Below are 25,738 nucleotides of genomic sequence, written 5' to 3'. Positions count from 1 at the left end.
GGTGTGACTTCTCGGACACGGTGGGCGAGGGGCCGGGGGCCTGATGTCTGGGTGCTGTGCTGGGAGCTTGGTGGGGCGGGTCCCACATAGGGGCACGATTAGCCGCTCTGTGGCCCGAAGCAGCCTCGGCATCTTCAAGTTGCCACCCGGGGAGGGAGCCTTCACGTCGCAGGCTCCTGGCTGTTCCTTGTCCCCCACCCGCCTGCAGTGGGGTCATCCCCCTGAAATGCAGGGCTGCCCCCATCTCCCCCTGTACCCAGCCCTTCCCTGGCTGCTCCTCCAGTGCCCTCAGCATGGGCCCTGGCCCGGGAGCCTGCATTCAGGCCAGACCCCCCCCAGCCCCACAACCTCCTCTTGCCCTGTCCTCTGGGCACCCTCAGTGGCCTGCTGCTGGGGAAGGAGGAGGCCCCGGATGCCGCAGTGCATTATCCCCGTGCTGTCACCTTTTCCTTTCTCTGTCTCATGCTCATGTGGTTCAGGGTCCCCTGACGCCCCTGGGCCAGAGGTCCAGCCTGGGTGGGTAACCGAGGGAGGCCCATGGAGCACCCTGTACACTGAGCTCCGTGGCTTAGGTCTGCTCTTAGAGTGGCTGAATTCTGAGTGATTGCTCCAGGCCACAGAGGTGGTCCTGGGGCTGGATGCGGGGTCCCCACATGATCCTGCTCCAGCTATACTCTGGGACTCCGGGTTTCTCCCATCAGGTGCACCAAGTGTGGCTCTCTGTATTTTGGAGCTCTGACGTGTGCACCAGGCTCAGAAGGGGGCCCTGGGGACTGGTCCCTCAGCTCTGTTCTCTCTCCGTCCCTCAGCTGGAAGTGAGCAGGGCCTGTGGGGGTGGGAGGCAGGTGGGCCAGCAGCGACCCAGAGGTGAGAAGTGCAAGGTCCCCCTGGGGAGGTGACTGTGAGGGGGGTTTATGCCCTGGCCACAGGGCTTTATCTTGTCCTTTGCTGCTGGCGGCTGTTGAGCATGCTTGGTTGGACCTGTCCTCGCTGGGGTCAGTCTGCATGGGGCGTGCACATCCCCACGTCCTGTATGGGGAAGTGGCCAGTGCTGTCCAGGGAATGGGCTGCTGCGGTCATGCCCAGCCTCCCAGTAGCTTATGAGGAGACGCTGCTGTCATCCCCTTGGCAGCAGCGCCAGTGCCCTGGGGCACTGGGTTTGGCCCGGGCCTGTGTGCTCTGGGCGGGAGAGGTCCCCGACTCCCTTGCTCGCCCTGTGTCCGGGGCGCTGTATTGCTGCTAAGCTTCATCCTGCCTGGCCCGAGTCGACACCCCAGTCCTTCCTCTCTCGGCCGCTCAGGCTGCTGAGCCCGCCGTCTGGCCGGCCCACCCGGTGGGGCAGTGGGGGCGATGTCGGTTCCCGGGGGGTCTCTCTCTGCCCCTGCCCCTCCCCCTCCTGCACTCCTGGTGGGACCACTGCAGCAGCTGCTCTGGGCCCCGGGGCAGTGAGGGTAGGTGGCTGGAGCAGGCGCGGAGCTGGGCCCCATGGCTGACAGAGGGCATTGCCAAGTGTGCGTTGGCAGCCTCAGGTCCCCTTCCTGCAGTGGGCAGATAAGGCTGTGCACCTGCGCAGAGATGCCTCGCGGAGCCGGAGTGCCCCATTGTCTCTGCTCACGGTGGAAGCAGAGGGGCGGGGACGAGGACCCCCGGAGAAAAGCGAGAGAAGTTCTGCTGATTTGACTTTATTCTATTCAACTGAATGAGTTAAGTCATTCAGGAGGCGTGAAGAAGAGTCTAAAGGGTTTTCTTTGTGCTTTCTGGGGTGTGTGTCCTGGAGGACTGGGGAATGGGGTGCCTTCCCCGGACTCCTTCAAGGAGTGTTGCTTTGCTCAGCAGGTGTTTCTGGTACGTGTAGTTGTGTGTGGGAAAGGATGGCAGGGCCTGGCAGGAGGGTGGGAGTCCAGGAGCTGGAAGAAGGGCTGTGTGGGGGCCGTGGGCAGAGGGAGGGCAGCTGGGCTAAGCGGGGGCGAGTGCTCGGGCCTCACCCCCTTGCTGGGGCCTGGGACATGGCTCACGGAGGTGAACTTATGAGCGATACAGCGAATCCACGAGTGGTTTGGTGAGGGGGCCCAGGCCGCGCCCCGGCCCGAGGCAGCTGCAGTTAGCTCTGTGTCGCCGTGGGGTAGGCCTCCGGACTCCCAGGCACGTGGACCCCCATGTGGAGGACTGGCCGTGTGTCAGGGGTCGGGTGGCGTGTCTTCCCGTGGCTCAAGAGTGCACATTTCACGGTTTGTGTCTCGTCCGCCCTGGTGGATGGCATCTGGTTGCCCGCTTTTGGCCGAGTGAAGGTCCTGTGAACATTTGGGTAAAATCTTTGCGTGGGCTGATGTTGTCACTCTTCGGGGGGTTGGATAGATATATGTAACTTTCTTGGAAACTACCTAACTGGTTTCCAAAGTGCCTGTCGTCCTCCCACAGGAGCCGAGGGCTTGCGCACACCCTGCCTCCCGTAGCCACTCGCTCTTGCGGTTGATTTGATTTTAGCCGTCCCGTGGCAGTGGGGATCCTGGCTGGCGATGCCGTGTGCTTGCGGGCCGCGTGTGGCCTCTGCTGTGGTCGGCGTCCACACCAGGTGGTGGGCCGGCCCCTGTGGCTCCCACCCATCCCCACCTGGGTTCCGGGCTGTCGCACAGCTGTGCCGCAGACCTCTCCTGTCAGGCTCTGCGCTGCCTTGTCTTTTCTCGATGGGGTCTTTTTGAAGCTTTTTAGGTTTCGATGTTATCAATGTTTTGTTTTGGGGTTTCTCCTTGTATCCCACCTAAAGAGTTCTTGCCTACTACGAATTTCCAGAATTACTGTTATTTGAAGTTTTTTTTTTTTTTTTTTTTTAGGTTTTATTCACAGAGAGAGAGAATGAGCAGGGGGTGGGGGGACAGAGGGAGAGAGAGAAGCAGGCTCTCCACTGGGGAGAGGGACCCCAATGTGGGGCTCGATCCCAGGACCCAGAGGTCATGACCTGAGCTGAAGGCAGACACTTCACTGATGGAGCCCCCCAGGTGCCCTTGTTTTTTGAAGTTTCATAGTTTTACATTTTACATTTAAGTGTCTGATCCACGTGGAGTTGGTTTGAGCTCTGTTAATTTGGGGTCGGGGTGCAGCAGATATGCAGTTGTTCATCACCGTTGGTTGAAAACACTGAACCACCTGGATGCTTCTGTCTAAAGCCTGGTGGATGCATTTATTGGGAGGTGGACTTGTTCCCGGCCACCTGGGTCTCTGCTTACACAACGACGAGCCACCTTGACAATCCCAGCTGTAAAGTAGGTCTTGAAGCGAATTGGTTATTATGTCCTCCTCCTGTGTTTTCTGAGAGAATTTGTGTAGCACTGATATTATTCTTCCTGTAAACATTGGCAGAGTTCACCAAGCAGCCTCTGAGCTGGCATTTTCATCATGGGAAGATTTGAAACTACAGTTTCTTTATTTTTTATTTTTAAAGATTTTATTTATTTATTCATGAGAGACACAGGGGGAGAGAGATAGGCCGAGACACAGGCAGAGACAGAGGCAGGCTCCATGCAGGGAGCCCGACGTGGGACTCGATCCCGGGACCCCAGCATCAAGCCCTGGGCCGAAGGTGGTGCTGAACCACTGGGCCACCTGGACTGCCCAACAGTTTCTTTAATGTTGCTGTTTGTTCAAAGGTGTTATGTGTTACATTGTTACATGTTGAGGGTTACATGTTACAGTGTCACAGGCTACATGTTACAGTGTCACAGGCTACATGTTACAGTGTCGCTGCCCAGGCCTCTGCTGCTTCTCCTAGGAGCTTTGATCTGTCTGTTTTCAAGGAACTCACCCATTTCATCAGAGCTGTGAAGTCTGTTGCCGTGAAATCGTGTGCGCCATTACTCAGTATTGTTTGGAAGCCCGCACAGTCGGCGGTGAGACCGGCTCTTTCATTTCTGACATTGCTAATTTGTGTTCCTCTGTTTCATACTTGACTAGTCTGACTGTATGTTTTTCAATTTTATTGATTGTTTCAGAGAACTAGATTTTGATTTCATTAATCTTCTCTATTTATCCAATGTCGAGTTAATTGATTTTTGCTCATCTTTATTATTTCCTTCCTTTCCCTCGCTCTGGGGTTAATTTGCTTTTCTTAGATCGTTGACTTGAGAACTTTCTTCTTCCCTCATGTAAGTGTTTATTGCTATACCTTTTCCTGTGTGCGTCGCTTTATTTAAACAATTTTGTATAGGTTATGTTTTTGTTTCATTCATTCAGAAGTATTTTCTGGTTACCTTTGTAATATTCTCTTTGACCAGTGGTTGTTTAGGAGCATGTGTAACAGTTCAGATAATTCTTTCTGTTTCCAGATAATCTTTTTGTTGCTAACTTCTAGCTTAATTCTGTTGTGGTCAGAGAATCTTTCATATTAATTGCAGCTGTTACAAACATTTGGAGACTTGCTGTATTCTGTGAAACACAGTGGATCCTGGTGCGTGTACTGTGTGCTTTTGACAAGCATGTGTATCGGCTCTTGTTGGGGGGAGCGTCCTATAAATGTCACTCAGGTCAGGGTGATCGATGGTGGTGTTCAAGTCTTGGTATCTTCGCTGGTTTTCTGTCTGCTGCTCTGTTTACTGCTGGGAGGGGGTGTTGCTGATTCTCGATGTGGTTTGTTTCTCCTTCCACTTCCATCAGTCCCTGCTCCATACATTCTCGAGCTGTGGTATTAGGAGCGTGCATGTTTAGGACCGCTTTGTCACCGTAAACCTGTTCATCTTATCTCGGCTTACCTGCGTTGTTCTGAAATCTCAAATGTTGCTGTAGCCTCTCCAGCTTTCTTATGACAACGGCTTACATGACGTATTTTCCAGCCCTTGGATTTACATGCTGTGTCTGGTTTTACGTAAGAAGTGCTTTTCTCATAGTCCGTGTACGTGGAGTTTGCTTTGGACCCCTGTCACCGTCTCTGCCTTGACTGGAACGGTGGCAGGGGTACCGTCCACGAGAGCTGTGGTGGTGACAGCTTCAGGCACCTGCGCCCTGCAGTGTGGCAGCCGTGGCCGCACGTGGCCTGTGCTGGGGCCTCAGGTTTAGGCCACGTGTCGTCAGCACAAATGCCAGTGTGCTCAGATTTAAGTTTCCCATCTTGCCGTTTGCCGTCTGTATTTCCCTGTCGTTCTTTTCCTTTCTTTCCTCCTTCATTTTTTTTTTTTTTGGAGTAATTGAGTATTATCATTCCATTTGCCTCCGTTCTTGGCTTATCAGTGATACCTGCTTGTTTTGTGTCTTAGTAGATGCTTTCAAGCCTCTGACATACATCTGAGCTGCCGACAGCCTGCCTTCAGGTCCTGCTCTGTCACCTGGCCTGTGACGCAGCTGACTCCCGCTTCCCCTTTGTGACTGTGCATCACTGCTGGCCGCGTCTCGTTACTGCTTTCACTTTAATAATCGATGGTCCCTGAGATAAATACAAAATGAGACAAGGTGTCTTTATTTGCCGTTACACCTGCCCTCCCAGGCTCTGGCTTCCCATGTAGAGCCACATTTCCTTTTATTGTTTTTTTCTGACCTGACAAGCTTCTTTGAATGCTTCTTGGGGTGCACAGCTGGTGGGGGCAGAGTCAGCTTCTTTGTCTAAAATAAATCTTTGAAAAAAAATAAATCTTTGTTTTTCTTCTGTTCTTGAAATATATTTCCACTGGGTATAAAATTCTGGTTGAAGGTTTTTTTTTTTCCCCTTTCTCTTGGCACTTCGCAGACGTCACTGTGGCATGTCTGGGCCTGGCTTCCACAGCTCCTACGGAAGGCGCGGTGTCCCTCGTGGTTCCTTCCGTGGGGGCACATGCTCCTCTGGCTGCTTCGAAAGTGTCCTCTTCACAGGCTTCCTGCAGTTCTGAAAACCATGTCTTAGGCTCTTAATTTTAATATTTGTTCTGCTTGGGACTTAATGAAATTCTTTTTTTTTTTTTTTCTTAATGAAATTCTTAATGGAGCTCTCAGTTTTTAATTGCATAAAATTTGGATACTTTTGGTCCTTTTTTCTTGAAATTCTCTTCATTCCTGTCCTGTGGCTCCATGTGTGCCAGGTCGCTGGGTGTCGCCCAGAGGCCCCCAAGCTTTGCTCAGATGCATTCCCCTTTGCCCGGCAGCACGGCACCTGTGGCCGATCCCACACAGTGGAAGCGTGCTGTGGATGTCTCCCTTTGGGTCCTCTCTGTCCTTACCCAGTAGGCGCACCCCTTTATGTCCTTCAGCACTTTTGTAGCTTCAGCGAACGCTTTTCTCCCCTTGTTATGTCCTTTCTGTTGTTTCTGGGTTTGATTTTATGTTGGCTGTTTTTTTTTTTTTTTTTACGGTTGGGGTCTTGTGTCCTGCTTCTTCACATGTCCAGTAAGTTTTCATCATGAATTTTGAGTGCTTTGGTGCTGGGTTTGGTTGTTTTACCTGGTTGTTTTACCTGAGGAGGTTTAGACTTTGTCCCAGGGCAGTAAGCTTGTGTGTGGGTCACTGTGATCTTCTAGGGCTTGTGTTAAAAATCGTTCAGGGCACCTCTGAGTAGCTGCTGCCTGGAGACTCACCGCCCCCACTCCTGAGGCACGGCACTGTGTGGTCACCGCTGGATGCTGTGGGTGCTTGCTCCACTCCTGTCCCCCTCCCATGTGACTTCCACGGCTCATACTGACCCTGGGGGGAAGGAGGTAGCCCCCGTTCCCTGGGCCGAGGGGCATCTCTCCCCATGCAGACACAGACGTGTATGGCCAAAAACCAGGGGATTGGGGCAGTGTCCTCGAGCTCCTGGAGCCCCTTCTGCCTCATGGTCTCACCTCTGGCTCCTGCCCCCAGGGAGCTGCTGCACCTGCCAGGCCCCCGGGGTCCACCTCTGGCCCCAGCGACCCCCGGGGCCTCTCCAGTCTGCCCACCTAGCTCTGCAGTCTGGACTTGTTCCTAGGAAACAGCCTGGGGGGTCCTCTCCTGGGGCCTCCGGGGCTGTACCGGCTCGTCCATGATCAGAACATTGTTTCCCATGTTTCTTGGTGTTTTCACTGTTCTCAGGGGAGGGTGCTCCTGGGCCCTGCTCCCTTACGACAGGCACTCTGCTTTGTTATTCCAGGAGAGGTTGGCTTATTTTTTTAGTTTTAATTTCTGTTTTCTGTTGGCTGGCACATGCCCCTGACCTGAGAGTCCCCCTGCAGGACCCACAGCTGACCCGCTGCTGACCCAGTGACCTCTTCTGTCTTCCTTCTGTTTCTCCTCTGCCTCCTGTGCTGCTGGCCACCCCTCCCTCCCCATCACACCCACAGGACATCTGGTGTCCTCCCTCTCCCTCTGCTCGTGCGAGTTCAGCCTCCTACAGCCTGGCCACCTATTTCCCCATGTCCTCCCACCCTTGCCCTGCGTTGATCCCCTGGGCTGGGTGTAGAGGCCCTGCTGTGCTCCCGTGGTCACCTGTCACTGCCTGCCCTGTCTGAAGGGCACACACAGTCCAGGTGAGCCTGTACCCCTGGCCACCCCCATCCCCGGCAGCCCCAGCAGCGTGTTTGTGGACGTGGGCAACTGTCAGGTCTCCAGAAACTCCTCTGTACCGATGTGTCCTTGTTGTAGTAAAGAAGAGGTTAAGCTGCCCCCACAGCGACTTGGAGCCTCTGTCTCCCTCTGCAGTGGCCAGGGCAGCTCTGCTCCACGGGGCCCTCCCTGGGGTGGGGGCTCCCCTCAGCTGTGCCCTTCCCAGGTGGTGCCCCCAGGTCGGATATCAAGCCGCAGGGCATCCCAGCAGGGAAGAGAGGTGAGATGCAGCCCCAGGCTCACAGCTTCCTTGTAAGAGCACCAGAGGGAGAGAGGGAAGCTCTCACTGCTGTGGGGTAGGGGGGTGTTCGGTGTGGGTGGGATTCCGTCCTGAGGTCCCTCTGGCTGCCGGGGCATGTCTGAGCCGCATGGTCAGGTGTGAGGACCAAGGATAGACTGGCTTTTAGGGAGACAGGCCTCAGCGGGCATTTGGCATTCCCGGGTATTGCCACCCCTGAGGTGGGAGCCCCCACGGCCTCCCCCAGACCTCTGGATGGTGGGTTTACTGTCCTTGCTGCTGGGCTGGGACATTTGTACCCCCCCAAAAACCCCGGGGATCTGCAGTAGCTCCCAAGGCAGCCGGCTGACAGCTGCCCCACACCCCCTGTCCTGCCTCGGTTTCCACACCTGCCCACGATATGTCCCGTGTGCATCAAACCCCATGGGGGCAGGTGTCATAGGCAGCTACCCCTGCTGCTATCACCAGGTGGGCACACCCACACAGGCTGCTTTCAAGCACCTGCCCACTTTGGCTGGCCCCCTGGCCCCCCAGTTCATAGGGGGCCTGCTCCCCCTGAGGGCTCTGCACAGCCTGGCGCTGGAACAGGGCCTGGGGAGCTGCATCTGTGTCTCTCCCACTGAGACCGTCAGCCGCCCTGCCCTGCGGGATGTAGCTCTTCACCTTTGTACAGGCTGCCGTCCTGGCCCCACCCCTGCCCTTTTCTGGGCCCCCACTGCCTCCACGTCTCTGAGCTCGGCTGCCTCATCCCTGGACTGGGGACAGAATGTCTCGGAGCCAATAAGCCAGTGTCATCTGGAAAGATGCACAGCCCACGGGGTCAGAAGTAGACAGGGTGCTGGTGGGTGCCAGGGCTTGGCATGGCCACTGGAGGGCTGGCCGGTGGGGGGGAGCCGGTGGACGGGCTTCGGGAAAGGTCCAGAGGCTTGGAGAAGGGACGGTGGATGGTGTCTGCCCCCGTGTAATGGCTTCTGGAATCATCTACACATGGACTTGGAGAATAGGATAGATTCTTGGAGCCAAGTACTTCCTCCTCTCCCTTTCTTTTTTTATTTTATTTTTTATTTTATTTTATTTATTTATTCATGAGAGATACACAGAGAGAGAGGCAGAGACACAGGCAGAGGGAGGAGCAGGCTCCATGCAGGGAGCCCGATGTGGGACTCGATCCCGGGTCTCCAGGATCGCACCCTGGGCCGAAGGTGGCGCTAAACTGCTGAGCCACCTGGGCTGTCCCCTCCTCTCGCTTTCTAATGAGGCAAGAGGCCAGGAGCCAGTGCCGAGCCCCTACGTGTGTGTGTGTGTGTGTGTGTGTGTGTGTGTCCTGTAGAAAAACTCACACTGGGCTCCTTGTTACAGGGGCGAGGGCTGCGAGGCTGCCCAGCCCGGGGTGGGGGCCCAGAGGCCACAGCTCCCCACTCCCATCTGGGCTGCTGCCCCCTCCACCTCTGTGTTTCGTCAGAGTGCACCTCCTGACCCTTATCATCACAGACACATCCCTGTTGATTGCTGGACGACCTGCCCAGGTCTGGCCCATCCAGGCTGAGGCACCAGCTGGCCTGGGGCCGGGGGTGGGCAGTGTAGACATGCATGTGAGTCCTTCCTCTTGGCGGCCTCGTTGTGGGAAGGGGCCTGTGTGTTCTGTTGGTGTCCAGTGACACCCCTTGCACATTCTGAGAATGAAGCCACCGTGAGCGTCTTACACCAGCTTCTTATAGGCCTGTTCAGACCTTGCGCAGCGGCCACAGTGTGTGACCTTCTTGGCCCTCCAAGAACGTTGGTGGTATCCACACAACGTTCAGTAGAGTTTTTAAATTGAGTGAAAATCTGCACACGTAAAATTCACCATGTTATCTATCTTAAAATGCACACTTCAGTGGTTTTTAGTATCTGCAACAGTGTGTGCAGCCACCACTGAATAATCCAGAACATTCTGTTAGAGGTCATCCCATTCCCTGGCCACACGGATCTGCTCTCTATTCCTGTGGGTCTGGACCCTGCGTGTCTGTGGGACCCCATGGCACGAGGCCCCTGCCCGCTTCCTTCACTGCAGGTTTTAGAGGTTTAGCTGTGTCGTCTGTGACCGCCTGTTCCTGGGCGCGGCCGAGCACACTCATTGCCGGCATGGATCCCACTTCAGCATCAGTTGCTGGGTGTTGGGTGGTTTCTGTTCTGTGACTTGTGAATATGTAGTGACTGTGCATATGTGTGTGCAGTGCTCACATGGGCCTGGGTCCTTGTTTCTCTCGAGTGCGCCCAGCCCAGAGGCACAGAGGTGCTGGGCCCGCCGGCACCCCAGGGTGGGCTCATCCTGGGGCCACCCCCATGCTTTCTTCCCTCTCCTGTGGCTCTGAGTGTCCCGTGGCGGGCTGGGCATTCATCCCTGACGCTCTGGGTGACCCCGGGCGAGGACGGTGTGACTGCCTGGGGCAGGCAGCTCTGTGACCGTGTGTGTTCCCCTCTCCTGTCTCCCAGCCACGCAGGCGGACCCAAGTGACCTCCAGGAGCTGTTCCAGCAGACGTCAGCCAGCGTCTTCCAAATCAATTCCAGCGGTGAGTCTGTGCCAGGCCCGGTGTCACCCCCACTGGACCCGGCCGTCTCAAGCCACTGACATTGCAGGCGGTCAAGGTGACACGGGGTGGTGGGCGTGCCTGCGGCCTTCCCCTGACTTGGCCACCTGCAGCCCAGGCCCTGCTATCTGTCCCAGGAGAGCACGGGCTGAGCGCTGTGGTCTCAGGGCAGGGCGGGGCAGGCCCGTGTGTCCCTGCTCACTGGCGGCTGTTGCACTTGCATGCCCCGCGCAATCTGGACAAACTCCCGCCGGGAAGGGGTGCTTCACCCGGGCAGCACGGACTGACAGGGCGCTGGGGCTGGGATCAGGAGCGAGATGCACACCTCTCAGGGCTGTCAGGCCTCATCCTCAGCTCCTGCAGATTTGGGGTCGTGGGGTGGCTCGCCTCACGCAACCTGGGCACAAGTGTTGGTGTTTCCCCTGATCCCTGAGCTTTGCCAGGTCAGTAGGAGAAAAGCCCCCTCTCCAGACCGCGGGTGAGGCCCCTAGGGGTGGCTCCTGAGAGCTGGGCCTGGCCTGAATGGCTGGGGAGAGGGCCCTGCTGGCGGGGGGGCTCTGCTGGGTGTGATGATGGGGTGTGGGGCAGGGCTGGGCCATGACAGCAGCAGTCCTGGCTCTTGCAGCCCACGGTCACTGAATAGGCTCCCTGGCCTTGGCCCCATGCCCTTGGGCTCCCTGGCCTGCCTCTGCTGAGGGTGGGGGTGCCCCCTGGAGGCGGGATCACTTGGTGGAGGTCCTTCTCCTTACACCTGTCCCTTTCTCTTGGCAGTGAGCTCCTTGGAGCAGAGCCTCCGGTCCTTGGGGACACCGAGTGACACGCAGGAGCTGAGGGAGAGCCTGTGAGTGTGTGATCATGTGCGTGCCCATGGGTGTGCACAGGTGCACCTGCACCCACTTGCATGCCTGCCTGTGCACATACCAGCCCAACACCTGCCTCGACCACACACACGCCCCACATACCTGAGAGCTGGCCCAGTTTGTACTTGGAGTCTTAGGCTGAGCTCGCACCCGGGCGCCACCCTCCATGGGGCACACAGGTGTGCCTGCACCCACGCCATGTGGAAGCCCAGGTGTGCCAGCCACACCTGTACACACACACATGCATGCAGGGTGCACTCAGGTGGCAGGCATGCATCTGCTTGTATGTTTTTGTATGTTGGCCCACATGTGTGTCACACACCAGAGCTCACTGATGGGGCCCACACACTTGTGAACACACCTGTGGACAAACTGTGTGACACACACAGCGGACACACAGACTAGCTTGGAATGGGGCTTCATGATTTTGATTGTGCCCCTATGGGATCCTGTTGGGCTTTCCTTTTGAGGTTGCCTAGAGGCCTGCCCTGGGTTGGATTGGGTGAAGCAGCCAACCTAGGATGAGGTGGTGCTCCTCAAAGAGCAGCTTCTCGGGTGCTGGGTCGCTGGGGACGGAGAAAGGTGATCTCTGCAGGGGGCTGGCCTGGCAGGCATGGGGCAGGGGGCAGCTTCGTTCATGGCCTGCCACCCTGGGCCTGGTGACACTTCCTGAGAATACCACGTGATGCCTGCATAGGTGTGGGCATGGAGTGGGCAGGGGGCTCTGAGGAGGAGCTGGAGACCTGCACTTAAGCCCTTGTTCCCTTTGCCACCGCCTTGCCAGGGGACCCCGGGTTGATGATGATGGAGCCTGAGCATCCTGCCTGGGAGAGACGATAGTGTGGGGTGGTGGATCAGACGTGCCCTGAGGAGTGTGGGCTGTGGCCAAGACCACCTGTCTCTTCTTGGTATTGACGTCGGCCATAGTCCCTCTCCATCTGTTTATCCATCACCCTGTCCATCTGTGTGTGCACCCATCCACTCACCCAGCTACCATCCATACTTCTCACCCACATGCCCACCCACCCACATGTTCATTCCCCCATCCACCCACCCACTCACCCACCCACACGCATTCATTCCCCACCCATACACCCACCCACCTGTCCATCTGCCCACCCACTACCTACCCCTTTACCTCTCCAGCCATCACTTACCCACTCACCCACTCACCCACCCACACGCGTTCATTCCCCACCCGTACACCCACCAACCCGTCCATCTGCCCACCCACTACCTACCCCTCTACCTGTCCAGCCACCACCTACCCACCTAGCTACCCACTCATGGGTTGCTTCACCCATCCATGTACTCACCCAGCTAGTCATCTGTCCACCTTTCCTCCTGTCCATCCCTACAGGCTCACTGGGACCGCTTCTGCCGAGTTGGGGTGGGGGCGGTCCAGAGCTTAAGGCAACTGAGGGCCCTTTGCAGATTTTATGTGAAGTCCTGTTTTTAATTATTCCTTTTATTTCTTTTTTAAAAATAACATATTGTTTTCTGATTGTGGAAGTAGCATATGCTCATTATAGGAAATGTGACCACACAGGATGTCTGAGGAGGCACTGTTAACATTTCGGTATTTCCTGCCAGCCTCTTCTCGAGTCCTTACGCATTTTGCAGAATTGGATTTTGGTGAATAATGTTCCGGATCCCGCATTTTACCATTAGGATTCTGGGGGCGGGGGGAGGTGGAGTATGCCCTTATTACACACTAAAAACACGCTCTCCAGAGCTGCAGAGGACACTGTGGAATCTGGGTAATTATTGAGCTGAGACTCTGAGCCACATCTTCTGACTCTTCCCGTTTCTTAGTATTAGGACCACCGAGATTCCCAGGAACAGAGCTGCGGTTGATCCTTCTTTTCATGCCTGTTTCCAGGTTGGGTCCCCGGAGCAGTGTCCCCTGGGTCGCGCGGATGGCCTTGTCCGGGCCCGGCCCCGGCCCCGGAGCGTGTTTCCTGGGCCGCCTTGCCCAGTTGGCCGAAGGCTGCGGTCGCCTGCGTGGGTGTGGAGGGGAGAGCTGGCTCCTGCACCCTCCCTGCCGGGCACAGGGCGCGGCCGCTGCCCCCACTGCTGCCCCCTGGACCTCAGCTCTCAGATGCAGGATCTCTGGCTTTAGTGCCTCCTGCCTGCCCGGAACCGGAACTGCATTCCCACCAGGGCTCCTCCGCACCCCGCGTCCTACCCCATCTCACAGCTCACCGGGCTGCAGGCCTGGAGCCTCCCGGGACCCCACGGCTGGGATTTGTGCATCTTGTGGACCGTTGGGATTTTTAAATGACTGAGGCCGACTAAGCTGCCAGCTCCGTGTTTTCTCCATGTTGACAGTCAGTGGCTTTTTTATTTTGCAAAGTAAGGACTAAAAAAAGTATGCTACCGTGTATTATTGCTCTCGTCTTATAGAAGGTAGAGGACGTTGCGGTAGGACAGAAGCATGAGGGCTCTGATCTCGGGAGAGAGGATGCTCCTTCAAGGTGATAGATCGAGCGACCTGAGAACCTCACAGACTGGAGCCTGGTTTTTCAATCACCTTGCACGAGACACGCGTGGGCTTTGCCATTTCTGTCAGGACCATGAGGGGACCCTGCCTTGGGCACAGCGTCATAGGCTCCCGGGTCTCTCTCCCCGCGCAGCGAAGCTCAGTGGCAGCGGGAACCTTGTGTGTCCCGTGGGTGTCACCCGGTCCACCGCTGAAGGGATGGATGGGCGTTCCAGGAGCGCCGCATGACAAGTCTGCCTGTGGCCGGGGCCCCTCAGCCCTGGGACTCCGCTGTGGGACAGCCCTGGCTCTGGCCAGCAGGGCCCCGGGCATGGCTTCGGGCTGGTGGGCTGAGCCTGCCGCTGGCTGTAGTTGGCCTGTGCTCACGGCAGGCGGGGAGGCTCTGGGGCTGACGGGGAGAGCCCCCCGCCTCCTCTGGCGGGTGTGGGGCTGGACCCCCTGCTGCTCACGGTGGGCTTGGGCCCTGTGTGGTCCAAGTGCAGACGGGCCCTCCCCCATGTGGCTCTCACGTTGGCATCTGTGAAGGGGCCTGTGGGCTCCGGCCTCACTGAGGCATGGGGGGGCCTGGGGTGCGGCGGGCTGGGTGCCCCAAACCAGGGTCAGTGTACCTTGAGGGGCAGGGGCAGAGGCGAGCCGGTGGCCCTGCCCAGGGCGTGCCCACCTCCCACCTCTCACTTCCCCACCCTCGTACAGGGCATCTGTTCCTCCAGCGGCCGCCTAATGCCACCGTCCTCCGAGCTGCCCCTCAGCTCCCTCCACCAGGGGCACCCCGACTGCTGCGTCCCCCTCCTGGAAACAGCACCGAGGATGGTGTTCGGGTGCACGTCTGGAGGCCCGTGAGGCAGGCGGCCCCTAGGGGTGAGCTGGCCACTCTGTCCAGCGCGGCCTGCTGCTTCTACTACAGAGCCCGCCCCTCAGCATGCCCCCCAAGCCCCAGGGGGCCTCCCCACCCTTCCCTCCTTCCTTCCCGGCACCCCACTGCCTGGAGCCCGGTGCCTGGGCCGGCTTGGCCCCAGAGCCGTGTGCTGACAGGTTGTGCACCTGTGCAGGTGTGGTCACCGCCTGGCTGTGTGACATGCTGTGGAACTTGGGTGTCCTGATCTTTGACACACGGACCCACACCCTTTTGGGGGTGTCCTGTCGGAAGGAGGGAGCGAGGGCGGCTATGCCTGGTGCTGGGCTCATTCCTGCAGAGATCCCATCAGACCTGGCTGCAGCCAGAGGATGGCCGGAGCAGGGGTGTGGGTGGAGGGAGCCGCAGTGGGGAGTAGAGGGTGGCCTCAGAGGGTGGCAGTGCTTCCTGGGGAGTGGGGTGGCCGCTCTGCTGCAGTCCCCACAGCTCCAAGGGCCCCCGCATTGCTGGAGAGCACAGGGGCCGTGCCTGGGGGGCCCGGGCCAGGGAGGGAGCAGAGCCTGGACGGGAGCCTGTGTGGCGGTGCTCGCTGGTACGCTGGGTGTGCTGTGGGGCCTGTGCCTGGACATGAGTGTGCGTGGGGGGAGGAGCGGAGGGGGTTTGGAGCCCGGACCCGCCCTTGGGGCCGTGGCAGTGCCTCCTTGCCATGGTACACGGCCCCCCCATCACAGGTGTGCGGGGCCACGTTTGACTGTGGAGGCCTGGCCCCGTCCCGGAGCTGCCTGGGCGCCCCTATTCTCGCCCTAGCCCCGACAGTCCCCTCTGTCCCCCTGTTCTGTCAGTCTGGTGAGTCTTGTTCATAGAGGAGGCTTCCACCCTGGAGAGCGGAGGTGACCGCCCGGTGTCCCGCTCCCAGTGTGTGACCGAGGGGACGGTCTCCCCGGGGCTTTCTGACCGGTCATGTCAGGTTTGTGGGGGACTACAGGCGTATCTTCCTCCTCCACGGGTGTAGTTGAGGTGGTCCCGAGTGGGGGTGTGAGGGGTGACTGCTCGGCTTGCCCACTGCTGCCCAGGGTGCAGGGCCTCGGCCCCAGCGGGTGGGGGTAGGGCCCGGGGGTCTCCTGGCTGCGAGTGTGGCCTCCTCTCGGCCGAGAGTCCTGCATCAGGATCGGCTCCAAGGGGGTCAGGGAGGCCTTGATCAGCTCATCCAGCGCCGCACGGGCCTGTGGCTCCCTGGGGGCTTTGTGCTCATGGCCCAGTGCTCCTCCCACGGAGGAGCTCCTGAGCCACTGGAGCTGCTCATTCCCCTGTCATGACTGCACGTGACACGGGGCGCGATTTGCTTCAGAGCTGGGGTTGGGGGAACGTGCTTCTGTCCACGGTTGCAAGTCATCTGCGGTGCCATCGGCCCGTCACCTGGGCTGGCCTGAGACCTGCTGCTGCCTCCTCGGTGCCGCCTCTGGGGCCCGGAGCCTCACTGACCAAGTCAGAAAGCAGGCGGGGAGGGAGGCTCTCCTGGGGCCGTGGAGCGAGAGCAGAGCCGTGTGGGACTGCTTACCGGTGGGGGCGGGGGGCGGGTGGACGTGCCGTGCGCCTGTTCTCTGGGCCTGGGGACGCTGTCAGGAGTTGGATGTGGTGTGCAGCCCCGTCTCTCGGGGAGCGCCAACAGCAGCCCCGGGGCCGACTCCAGGCCTCAGGGGAGTGAGCGCTGCGGAGCTGGTGTGCCAGCTTGGCAGGTGCAGTGAGAGGAGGCTTGTGTTGGCTCCAGGATGTCTGGGACGCAGCTGGGAACACTGGGGGTGGGGTGGCTCTGCAGCTGGGGCTGGAGCATCTGGAAGCGTCTTCGCTCACGGTCAGCAGACTGTCGCTGAACCCGGCTGGGCTGTCCCTGCAGCGGCTGCCCAGGTCTGGCTTGTGGCTCGGGCTCCCCTGTGGCGCGGTGGCCTCACGGGTGCTGAACCTCGTCAGCTCAGGGCGAAGTGCTCTGGCTAAGGAGGTGGAAATGAGCCTGTCCAACTCCAGGACGGGGGGCCTGACTCCACCTCCCGTGGGAGCGCCGTCTACAAACGCAGCCACCACTCTCCTCCAACTGCCATCAGCTACAAAGCAGCAGTGGACGTGGGTGTTGGAGGAACCCAAAGAGGGGCCTGCCCCCCACTGATGTGTCAGGGAGGTGGGCACAGGCCAGACCACATGGGCCTTGCAGGTCTGGCAGATGGCTTGGACTTTATTTCCAAAGCAGTGGGAAGCCAGTGGAAGGTTCTAGAAGGCAGTGTCATGATGAAGATTCTAGAGGGCTGTGAGGACTTGTTGGAGGAGCAGGCAGTCACTGTGGGTGGAGGGAACTGAAGGAGATGCAGGGGGGATTGCTGTGCGGGGCCTGGACAGCTGTCCTCTCGGCCTGGTGGGTCACAGCTGTGCTCTGGCCTGGCTGGGACCCCCCCGACCCCGACCCCAAGCAGCCGGGACTCTTGAGCCACTCTGATGGCCATGCAGCTGTGAAGAGCTGCAGTGCCGGGGGATAGCCTCGCCCCCACCTATGGGACTGGGTAAGGGCAGGCCTGGGTGCTTGCCTCGAGGGCTCGGGGGTCGGCCAGCACCTGCCGGGCGGACAGCTGGGCCTGTAAAGCTCGAGCAGTCTCCTCCGGGTTTCCCAGAACCTGTTCAAGGACCCTGCTCTGGGACAGCAGAGCCACCTCCGGCCCAGCCCTCTTCCCCCCCAGCCTTCCAAGGCTTTTGGATTTCCTCAGGACAGGTGACACAGAAGGGATCTTTGAATGTATGTAGGAAGCGGGACGCCTGGGTGGCTCAGGGGTTGAGTGTCTCCCTTCGGCTCAGGACATGACCCCAGGGTCCTGGGATCAAGTCCCACATTGGGCTCCCTACATGGAGCCTGCGTCTCCCTGTGCTTGTGTCTCTGCCTTTCTCTTTGTGTCTCATGAATAATAAGTAAAATCTTAAAAAAAAAAAAAAAAACACCTATGTAGGAAGGACAGGGAAAGGTAGAAGGGGACCAAATGTTGGGTTTGGCACAAAGGAAGGTATGGATGATCGTGGGAAGACACAGGGCGCATCATGTCGCCCCATGTCGTGGCCTGGACCTGCCCTGCGCTCCTCGGTGTGGCCGAGTCATGTTCCATTGAGTGGATGTGCCCCGCGGTGGCTTGATGCTCACATCCCTCCAAGTCTGTAGGTGGAAACCTAACGCGAGGGGTCGGTGTTAGGAGGTGGGGCCTCGGGAAGGGCAGTAGGACATGAGGGTGCGGCCCTCACCCATGGGGTGAGCGCCCTCGTCAGAGGTCCCCGTCCACCCTGTGAGGGCGCCCCCGGGAGAGGCCGTATCTGCACCAGACCGTGGTCCTCGTCAGACGGAATCAGCCGCGCCCTGGTCCTAGACTTCCAGAACCCGGCCTACGAGAACACCTGTGTGCTGCGTGTCGGGTGTCCGGCCCGTGGTATTTGTGGTAGCAGCCCGAGCAGGCCAAGGCATGCTGTTCGTCAGCGGACGGGGCCTCAGATTGGGTCTTCGAGGTTGCTGTGAGGAAGGCTGCCGTGGGCACTGTGCAGACCTAGGTGTGGGGCTGCTTGGCTTCACTGTGTTTAACGTTGAGGAGCTGCCAGACGTTTCCGCAACGGCTGCACCGTTTCACCTTCCCGCCAGCAGCGCGTCCTCACCGACGCCAGTTACGTGTCTGTGACTGTAGCCACCTGCTGGATCGAGGGCTCTCTCGCTGGGATCTGATTTGCACATCCTGATAACGACAGGCATGTTTTCACGGGCATATTGACCATTTGTACACCTTTGAAGGCATGTCTGTTCGGATCCTTTGCCCATTTTTGAATTGGGTTGTCTTTTTTTTTTTTTTTTTTAAAGATTTTATTTATTTATTCGTGAGAGACAGAGAGAGAGGCAGAGGGAGCAGCAGGCTCCATGCAGGGAGCCCGATGTGGGACTTGATCCCGGGTCTCCAGGATCACGCCCTGTGCTGAAGGCAGGCGCTAAACCACTGAGCCACCCAGGTTTTTTTGTCTTTTTATTGTTGAGATCCTCCCTCCTTCTAGAAGCTTCTTTCAGCCTGTGCAGCCTGTGCTCTCCTGGGCTTTTGCCGTCCCTGGTGTGGGTCATGCGTCGTCACTCTCCTTTGCTGGCTCCTCCTCGTGGTTCCAGCCTGTTTCCTTCTCTTGTTTCCTTCCCATGCTGGGGGGCCCACACCCGGGCGTTCCCGTGGCCAGTGCACGGTCCACTGCACAGGGGCGGCTGGTGGCCGTGGGTGCCCCTCACCTTCACCCGGCCTGGCCCTCCTGCTCAACCGTGTCTCCTCCCTGCTCTGCTCCTCCACGTTAGCTCCTGGGCCTGAACCTGCAGGCCCTCTAACCGCTGATTGCCCGCCCTGGCCACGCTTTGTGTGCGATGCTGCCCTCTCACGTACTCCTCACCCTGCCTCCTGACCCCCGTCAGTGGGGCGGCTCCCCTCCTGCAGACTTGCCTGGCCACCTGCACCTGGGGGGCACCTGGTCTTGCCGGTGCCTGCTGTGAGTCCCAGCCTGCGGGCGCTGGAGATCCCCTGAGCCCCTGGGAGTGCGGCATGGGGTAGGCGTCCAGGCTGATTTTGTTTTTAGCACGATTACCCAGTTAGCCCAGCACGGTTTGTTGAAAGGATTATCTCTTACCTGTTGAATACCTCAGTACCATTTCCAAAAATGACTTGAGTGTGTGTGTGTGTGTGCGCGCGTGTGTGTGTGTGGCTCTGTTTGGGTTCTGTTTCATTGGTCTGCGTGTCTGTGTGGCGGCACCGTGTTGTCCTAATCACCGAGCTTCTGTGGTAAGTCCTGGCACCACTGGTGGATGTCTGCAGGTTTATTCGTCTCTTCTTCAGATGGTTTTGGATCCTTCTGGTGCTTTGTATTTCAATATAAGTTTTACAATAGCTTATCAATTTCTGTTGTTTTCTATATTGTGTTTTAATTTTAATTGCGATTCCATTGAATCCATAGACCAACTTCAAGAGAATCGGCCTCCTAATGATCTTGAGTTTTCCAACCTGTGAATATGGTCAGAATTTCTCTGATTTGACATTCTTCTCTTCCTTTTCAGCAGTTCTGTATAGGTTTAGTATGCAGGCCTTGCATATATGTTGTTCAGTTTGTTGTTACCAATTTTTATTACACAAATTATTAAATTTCAGTTTGCAGGTGTCGGCTGTAGGTACGCAGAAACATACCTGGTTTTGTACATCACCTTGTGTTTTGGGATTCTGTTAGCTTTTCTTTATCCAGTAGGACAAGTTCTCTTCCTTGTTCTAGTTTCCTAGAGGTTTTATAATGACTAGGTGTCAAGTTTATCATACGCTTTTTCTGTGTAACTCAAGATGGTTTTCTCCTTTTAAAATTTATCCTGTTGATATGATAATTTCATTCATTCCTTTTTGAGTATTAAGCCACCCTGCATTCCTGAGATGAAATTCTCTTAGTCATGATCCGTTATTCCTTTCATGGGGGTAGGGGGGGAACCCATCGGTCAGGGCCAGGCAGCCAGGGCCATAGGAAATCTGGAAATGGGCTGACTCCATGCTACTGGGTTTTTTTTTTATTTAAAGATCTTATTTATTTATTCATGAGAGACACAGAGAGAGGCAGAGACACAGGCAGAGGGAGAAGCAGGCTCCCTGTGGGGAGCCCGGTGCAGGATTCGATCCTGGGACCCCAGGACCATGCCCTGGGCTGAAGGCAGATGCTCAACTGCTGAGCCACTCACGTGTCCCACATGCTGCTCGTTTTAATAAAGAGCCCCATAGAGCCCCACTCACAGCATGACAGGGTGTCTGGTGCAGACACGAGGAATGAGAGCCGTAGACGCCATGAGTGCAGCCCTGGGAGGCGAAGCAGGGCTCACCAGCTCACAGCACAGAAGACAGAAGGCTAACATCTTAGTGGCTGCCTCCAAAGCCAGCACGTCAGTCACAAAGGACGCAGAGTGAGCATACAGACGTAGTAAAGTTCATTAACAAATAAAACATAACAGAAACCAGTAATAGAAACAAAAAAAGAATAAGAGAGAGACCAAGATTCCAGATCCAACATGACAAGACTGATTAGGAAATATTATGAATCTATTATGACAACAAACTGATATTTCAGAACTAAGATGAACCAGAAAAATTTCTTGAAACACACGAATTCTCAAACTGACTCCAGAAGAAAGGGAAAGCCTGAGTAGCTCTCTGTGTCGATCTGAGGGCTTCCATACATCCTTACAGATGGTCCCACAAACGCCCAGGAACACATGGCTGCACCGTCAGGTATTTGGACAGAGGTTGTAGCAGCACCATGCGTGCCCCCAGGACACAGACCAGGCGCTCAGCTTTCCTAGGTCAGTGCTGTGCTGATGCAAAAACCTGAACAAAAACTGCAAGAAAAGATAGTGCACATTGCTCGTAAACAGAGTAGCAAAAATCCTTAACAAAACATGAGGACATTGGCTCTCATGATCCCTGAAAGGGATGGTCTCCACATGCTGCGCTGTGTCCTAGCTGGAGGCTCCGCAAGGCTGTGGGCGCAGCAGGGCGGGGTGAGGGCACTTGGTGACGAGTTCCCTGTGGGAGGTTGGTGGTGATAGAGCAGAAGTAGAAAGGGCAGTTGGAGTAGGGGCGAGTGGGGTGCGGGTGTGCTCCCCCGGGGGAGGTGGCCTCCGCGACTCAGGCCCTTGGCCCCTGCCTCGTCCCTCCAGTGTCCTGTGTCCAGGCAGCTGTTCCTGGTCACAAACCCTGGGCCTGGCTGCCCGTTCCCATCCTCGGTGGCGGCAGAGGTAGCAGTGGGGCACAGGCAGGGAGGTCACAGGCAGGGAGGTCTGTCCAGCTCGGTGAGAACAGGGGGACCATGTGACACGAATGGGGACCATGCTTCCACTGGAACACGCCGCAGCACCAGAGAGCTCTGGGGTTTGGAGAAGGTGGCCCGACTCCCATGCAGGACGCCCCAGCTACGGGGTGCCATTGGGTGTGATGCAGCGCTGGGCGTCGGGGCGGCCGGGAGTCTGGTCGGGGCAAGCAGGAGCAGTGGGTGAGAGGCGGCCCGCATCTGGGTCAGTGTCTGGGTGTCGTGTGGCTCTCAGGAAGGAGAGGAGAGAGGCTTTGGGAAGGGCGGCCCCAGGACTTTTGGCCGGAAGGACTAGAGGGTGGGAGTTGCTGGGGGTGAGCCCGCGGTGCAGCCGGCTGGCGGGGCGCAGGGCCGGTTTTGGCATGTGGAGTTTGAGACGCCCCCTGGATAGCCAGCTGGAGGTGCCCAGCGGGCTGTGGGGGGGCTGGGCGAGCCGAGGCCCAGGCGAGGGTGTCTGTGGGACGGTGACGCACACGAGATGTCAGGCCAGGAGGTGAGCACGGGGAGAGGCCTGAGCTCCAGGCTCAGACACAGGCGGTCAGGGGGGCCCACGCAGGGAGGGCCCCAGGCAGGTGGCCCCTCAGGCAGGTGGCCCCACGCGGGGAGGGCTCCAGGAGGGCAGAGTATGCCCGCCTCCACGGGGTGGGTGGGAGCGTGGGGGCCGAGGGAGGAGGTGAAGCCCGGGGGACGGGAGGCTCCGTGGTGGCCCCCGTGTGAGTGGATCTGAGGGGAAACCACACGTTCTGCAGTTTGCCGTAACCTGTTGGAGGGCTGGTGGTGCTCAGACGCCTCCCAGGCTGGCCTAGGGGCTCCTTCCCATCCCGCGGCCCCCACCCTTCCCCACGGACAGCCCCCGCACCCCGACTCCATGCCACTCCCTCTGTGAGGCCCAGGGCAGGTGTCAGGCACCCAGGCCCAGGTCAGATGGTGCCCCCACCCCCAGCCCTGCCACACGGGCCCCGCAAGGAGCAAGGGGGGCATCAGGCTGCAGCTGGAAGGGTCGGGAGGGCTCTTCTGTGGTGTCTGCTGGGCCCGAGGGCAGGGTTTGCCCACCGCAGGTGTTACCCCTTCCCCAGGGAGCCCGGGGGTGGGGAGCAGGGGTCAACTGCAAGCAGGTGAGGAGCTGGTCTTCTCAGTTCCTTCAAGGTCACGCACAGAACCATAAGCTGGGATCTGGGGAGACCCTGGGCTCGGCCTCCAGCGTTTTTGGGTCTGGAGGTGGGGGTGTCATCGCAGCCCCTGGAGGCCGTCCCGCTCCTGCAGCTTGCCGACCCTGCTGACCCCAAGGGGGGCCTTTCCCCAGGGAAGGCTCACGGCAGGGCCTCCTCAGAGGGGCAGGCACTGACCCCCAGACCAGAGGGCCTGTGTGGTGGGGGTGCCGCGGCTGCACGGGGCGGGGGTCCTGACTGGGGCACCTCACCTGTGTCGTTCTCTCCCTCCTTCCTCGCCCCTGTCGCTGCCCTGCTTCTCTGCTCCCTGCTACCTTGTCTGTCTGTGGGTGTGTCTGTCCCTCTGGGCCTCCGATCCTCATCTCCCATGGCTCTGGTTCTTCCCTTCCCGTTTCCCCCTCCCCACGTGGTCCCCTGCCCCCTACCCCCGCCACCCTCTGCCGCCCCCACCCCGCATCTGCCACGACTTCCCCTGCCCGTGGCCCGTGGCCGACCCCTCCACCTGTCCCCACCCTGTCCCGCTCGCTGTCTTCTCTCTCCCGCCTCCACCCTGCCCGCCTCAGGCACGCGGCGCAGCAGGAGACCAACAAGACCGTCGCGGCCAGCACCGGCGCCGTGAAGCAGATGACGGAGCTCCTGCGGGGCTGCTCCCGGGTATGTGGTCCTGGAGGCGGTGGGGGGCAGGAGGGTGGGGCCCGGGGAGGTCGTTGGGCCCAGGTGCCCGCGCTGCCTGGGTTTGGCCGGTGAGCTGCACAGGCGGCGCTCGATGTGCGAGCTGGGCGCCCACTGTATGCTGGGCGCTGCCGTGGTGTCCTGGCCGGGTCGTCTGAACAGACACACACCCTTCCCCCTCCCTCACCTCCGTGCCCCCCACCCTGTCACTGCGGCACTGCCGTCCTCGCCCATCATCATAGACATAATCGCCGTGGGCACAGTTGCCACCATACTCGGTGCCACAGCTCCCTTCAAGGGCCTGATCCTCATCCCATCACCTTGTGCCCTCCCCCACTGCGGCCCCTCCACATCCTCTTCACTCTTGGCCTCTTACTTCCCTCCACCCCCCTTTGCTAGGTCAGCACATCCCCATCTTTGTTATCCATGCCCTATCCCGTTCTCCAGAGGTTGGGGGGCACGTGTCACAAAATAGATACTCTCAGCCCCTCAGCTATCCTGCGCCAGGGGCCGTGTTCATGGTGCCCAGGGCGCCTTCCCGCTATATCAGCAGACTTGGGTGCCTGCCCAGCCTGGGACGCTGGAGTCTGGCCTCTGCAGACAGAGGTTGGGCCGTGGTGTGGAAGGTGCACAAGAGCTTCCGGTGATATGTCCAAGAAGCTGACGCTGCTGCCACCCGAGGACCGCGGCGGTCCGCTAAGTGAGAGAGGCCAGTGCAGAAGCCGCATGCTGTATGGCCTGGTTCGTGTGAAGTGTCCAGAAAACGCAGGCCTGTGCCGACAGCAGGGGTCGGGGTTTGCGTGGCTGGGAGAAGAGCTGGGACGAGCCACGGGGGCCCCGAGGAATGACTGGGGTGATGGAAATGCTCTGAAGCCAGCTGGCGGTCACGGCTACACAACTAGCAGTTATGAACCGTGAAGTCAGAATCGTGCGTTCTACTTAGGAAAGTTAGGGTGCACTCTAGTAAACAAGTAGGCCCAGCTCCAGAGGCTGAATTATGTTTCGATTATTGGAATATGCCAGGAGCATCGAGGAGCAGGGGTCTGCTGTCCATGACGGGTGGAGGTGTGCCTGCCAGCCCTGGGACGGGCACCGCGCTTTACTCTGTGCACGGTTCAACCACGGCCTTTGGTCATTCAGGACGACACGCAAGTGCCTGGTCCCGGACGCTGCTGGAAATGGCTGTGGCCCTTCGACGGAGGAAGAAGCGCACCCAGCAGCAGCGTCTACACGGCTTTCTTGGTCCTGGCACTGGTGTGCGGCTTCTCCCGTGTGGCTTTGCTCTTTGCCCTTGGCCTCTGTGGGCTCCACCCATTTGTTTGTTGACTCTTCTGAGAGCTTGTCTCCGGCCCCTCCCACCCCTCTCACCTCTGTGCACATTGGGCGCTCCTGGCCATCCTTCAGCAGGTGCCCTGCCTGAAGCCTTGCAGCCAGGGAGGAATCTCGGCTAGATTGCAGCTCTGAGTTGTTTGGGTCCACCGTCCACGCGGTCACCTGCATGCACCACGATGGCTGAGAACCAGTGCTTGAGTTCCTTGGGGGTTGACTGACAGGGATCGCTTTTAGCTTAATGTGTCCTTCCTTTTGTCCCCACCCATTACCCACCTGTCTGTCCGCCCATCCGCCCACCTAAGAACCCAGCAGACACTTATTCTGTGTGAGATGCTGGGGGAGGACACAGATGAGGTCCCCTGGGAGGTCTCCCCCTTCCGAGGTAGGACAGTCTGCCCAGGAGGGGCTGGAATTGCTGACTGCTCCTGCAGAGAAGAGACTGTGCAGTCACATGGGGCTGCTGCTGGATCACACGGCCGGAGGGCACTGAGAGATCCTGAGCCCTCAGCACTGCCCTGGGGCACGCATGTGCCACTCACAGGGGCCTCCCCTGGATGCTAACCAGGCTCTACCAAGCTGCAGTCACACGGGGACTGTGAGGCCCCACTGCCACCAAGTGCCCCTGAAAAGTGACCTTGAGAGAGCTGGTGCCCCTGCACCGTGGCCAGGCTGCAGTGCAGCTGTAGCTATTGTGTGGGGGCTTGCGTGGCGGTGTTGGCGGTTGGTGGTAGAGGGGCGAGCCCCAAGCCCAGGGGCTGAGTTCCTGTTGGAGGTCGACAGAAGGCCCCCCCCCCCCGGCAGGGGCGGGCTGTCTGTGACTTGAGATGCAGGGTCCCGGAGGCAGACGGGGCCCTCCTGGGAGGTCGGGGGGGTGGGGAGGGTGCCGGGGCAGGAGCCCACAGGGGAGGAGCAGGAGCCCACGTCTTTGTCATGGTGCAAGGGCACTGGGCATCGGTGTGGCTTTGTGCTGGTGCTCGCGGAGAGACATGACGGTTGGGGGTCTGGGCGGCTCACACAAACCCCAGCAGGCAGTGCCTGGTTTCAGGGCTCACTTGTCCGTTCCCTGGCTTGGCAGTATGTCCTGAGCATGCGCTCTGTGCCAGGTGTCATTCTGGGCACTGGGGTGCATTGGCAAACGAGACGTGAAGT

General features: G+C 58.7%; 1 protein-coding gene across 12 annotated transcripts in view; it reads left to right on the top strand.

The window, feature by feature from the left end:
* TSNARE1 (t-SNARE domain containing 1) overlaps positions 1–25,738 on the top strand; it is a 103,304-nt gene that overhangs the window by 46,197 nt on the left and 31,369 nt on the right. For all 12 annotated transcript variants that reach the window (XR_005368846.1, XR_005368844.1, XR_005368843.1 and 9 more), the window contains 3 exons: positions 10,229–10,306; positions 11,096–11,165; positions 23,149–23,239. Coding sequence is in view for 9 of the 12 variants with exons in the window: in XM_038555660.1 (XP_038411588.1) it covers positions 10,229–10,306; positions 11,096–11,165; positions 23,149–23,239 (239 nt within the window). In the remaining 3 variants the exon portion in view is untranslated. The remainder of the gene's footprint in view (positions 1–10,228; positions 10,307–11,095; positions 11,166–23,148; positions 23,240–25,738) is intronic.

Source organism: Canis lupus, chromosome 13 (assembly GCF_011100685.1).
Source record: "Canis lupus familiaris isolate Mischka breed German Shepherd chromosome 13, alternate assembly UU_Cfam_GSD_1.0, whole genome shotgun sequence".
Classification (NCBI taxonomy): Eukaryota; Metazoa; Chordata; class Mammalia; order Carnivora; family Canidae; genus Canis; species Canis lupus.
This window is presented reverse-complemented; position numbering and strand designations above follow the sequence as displayed.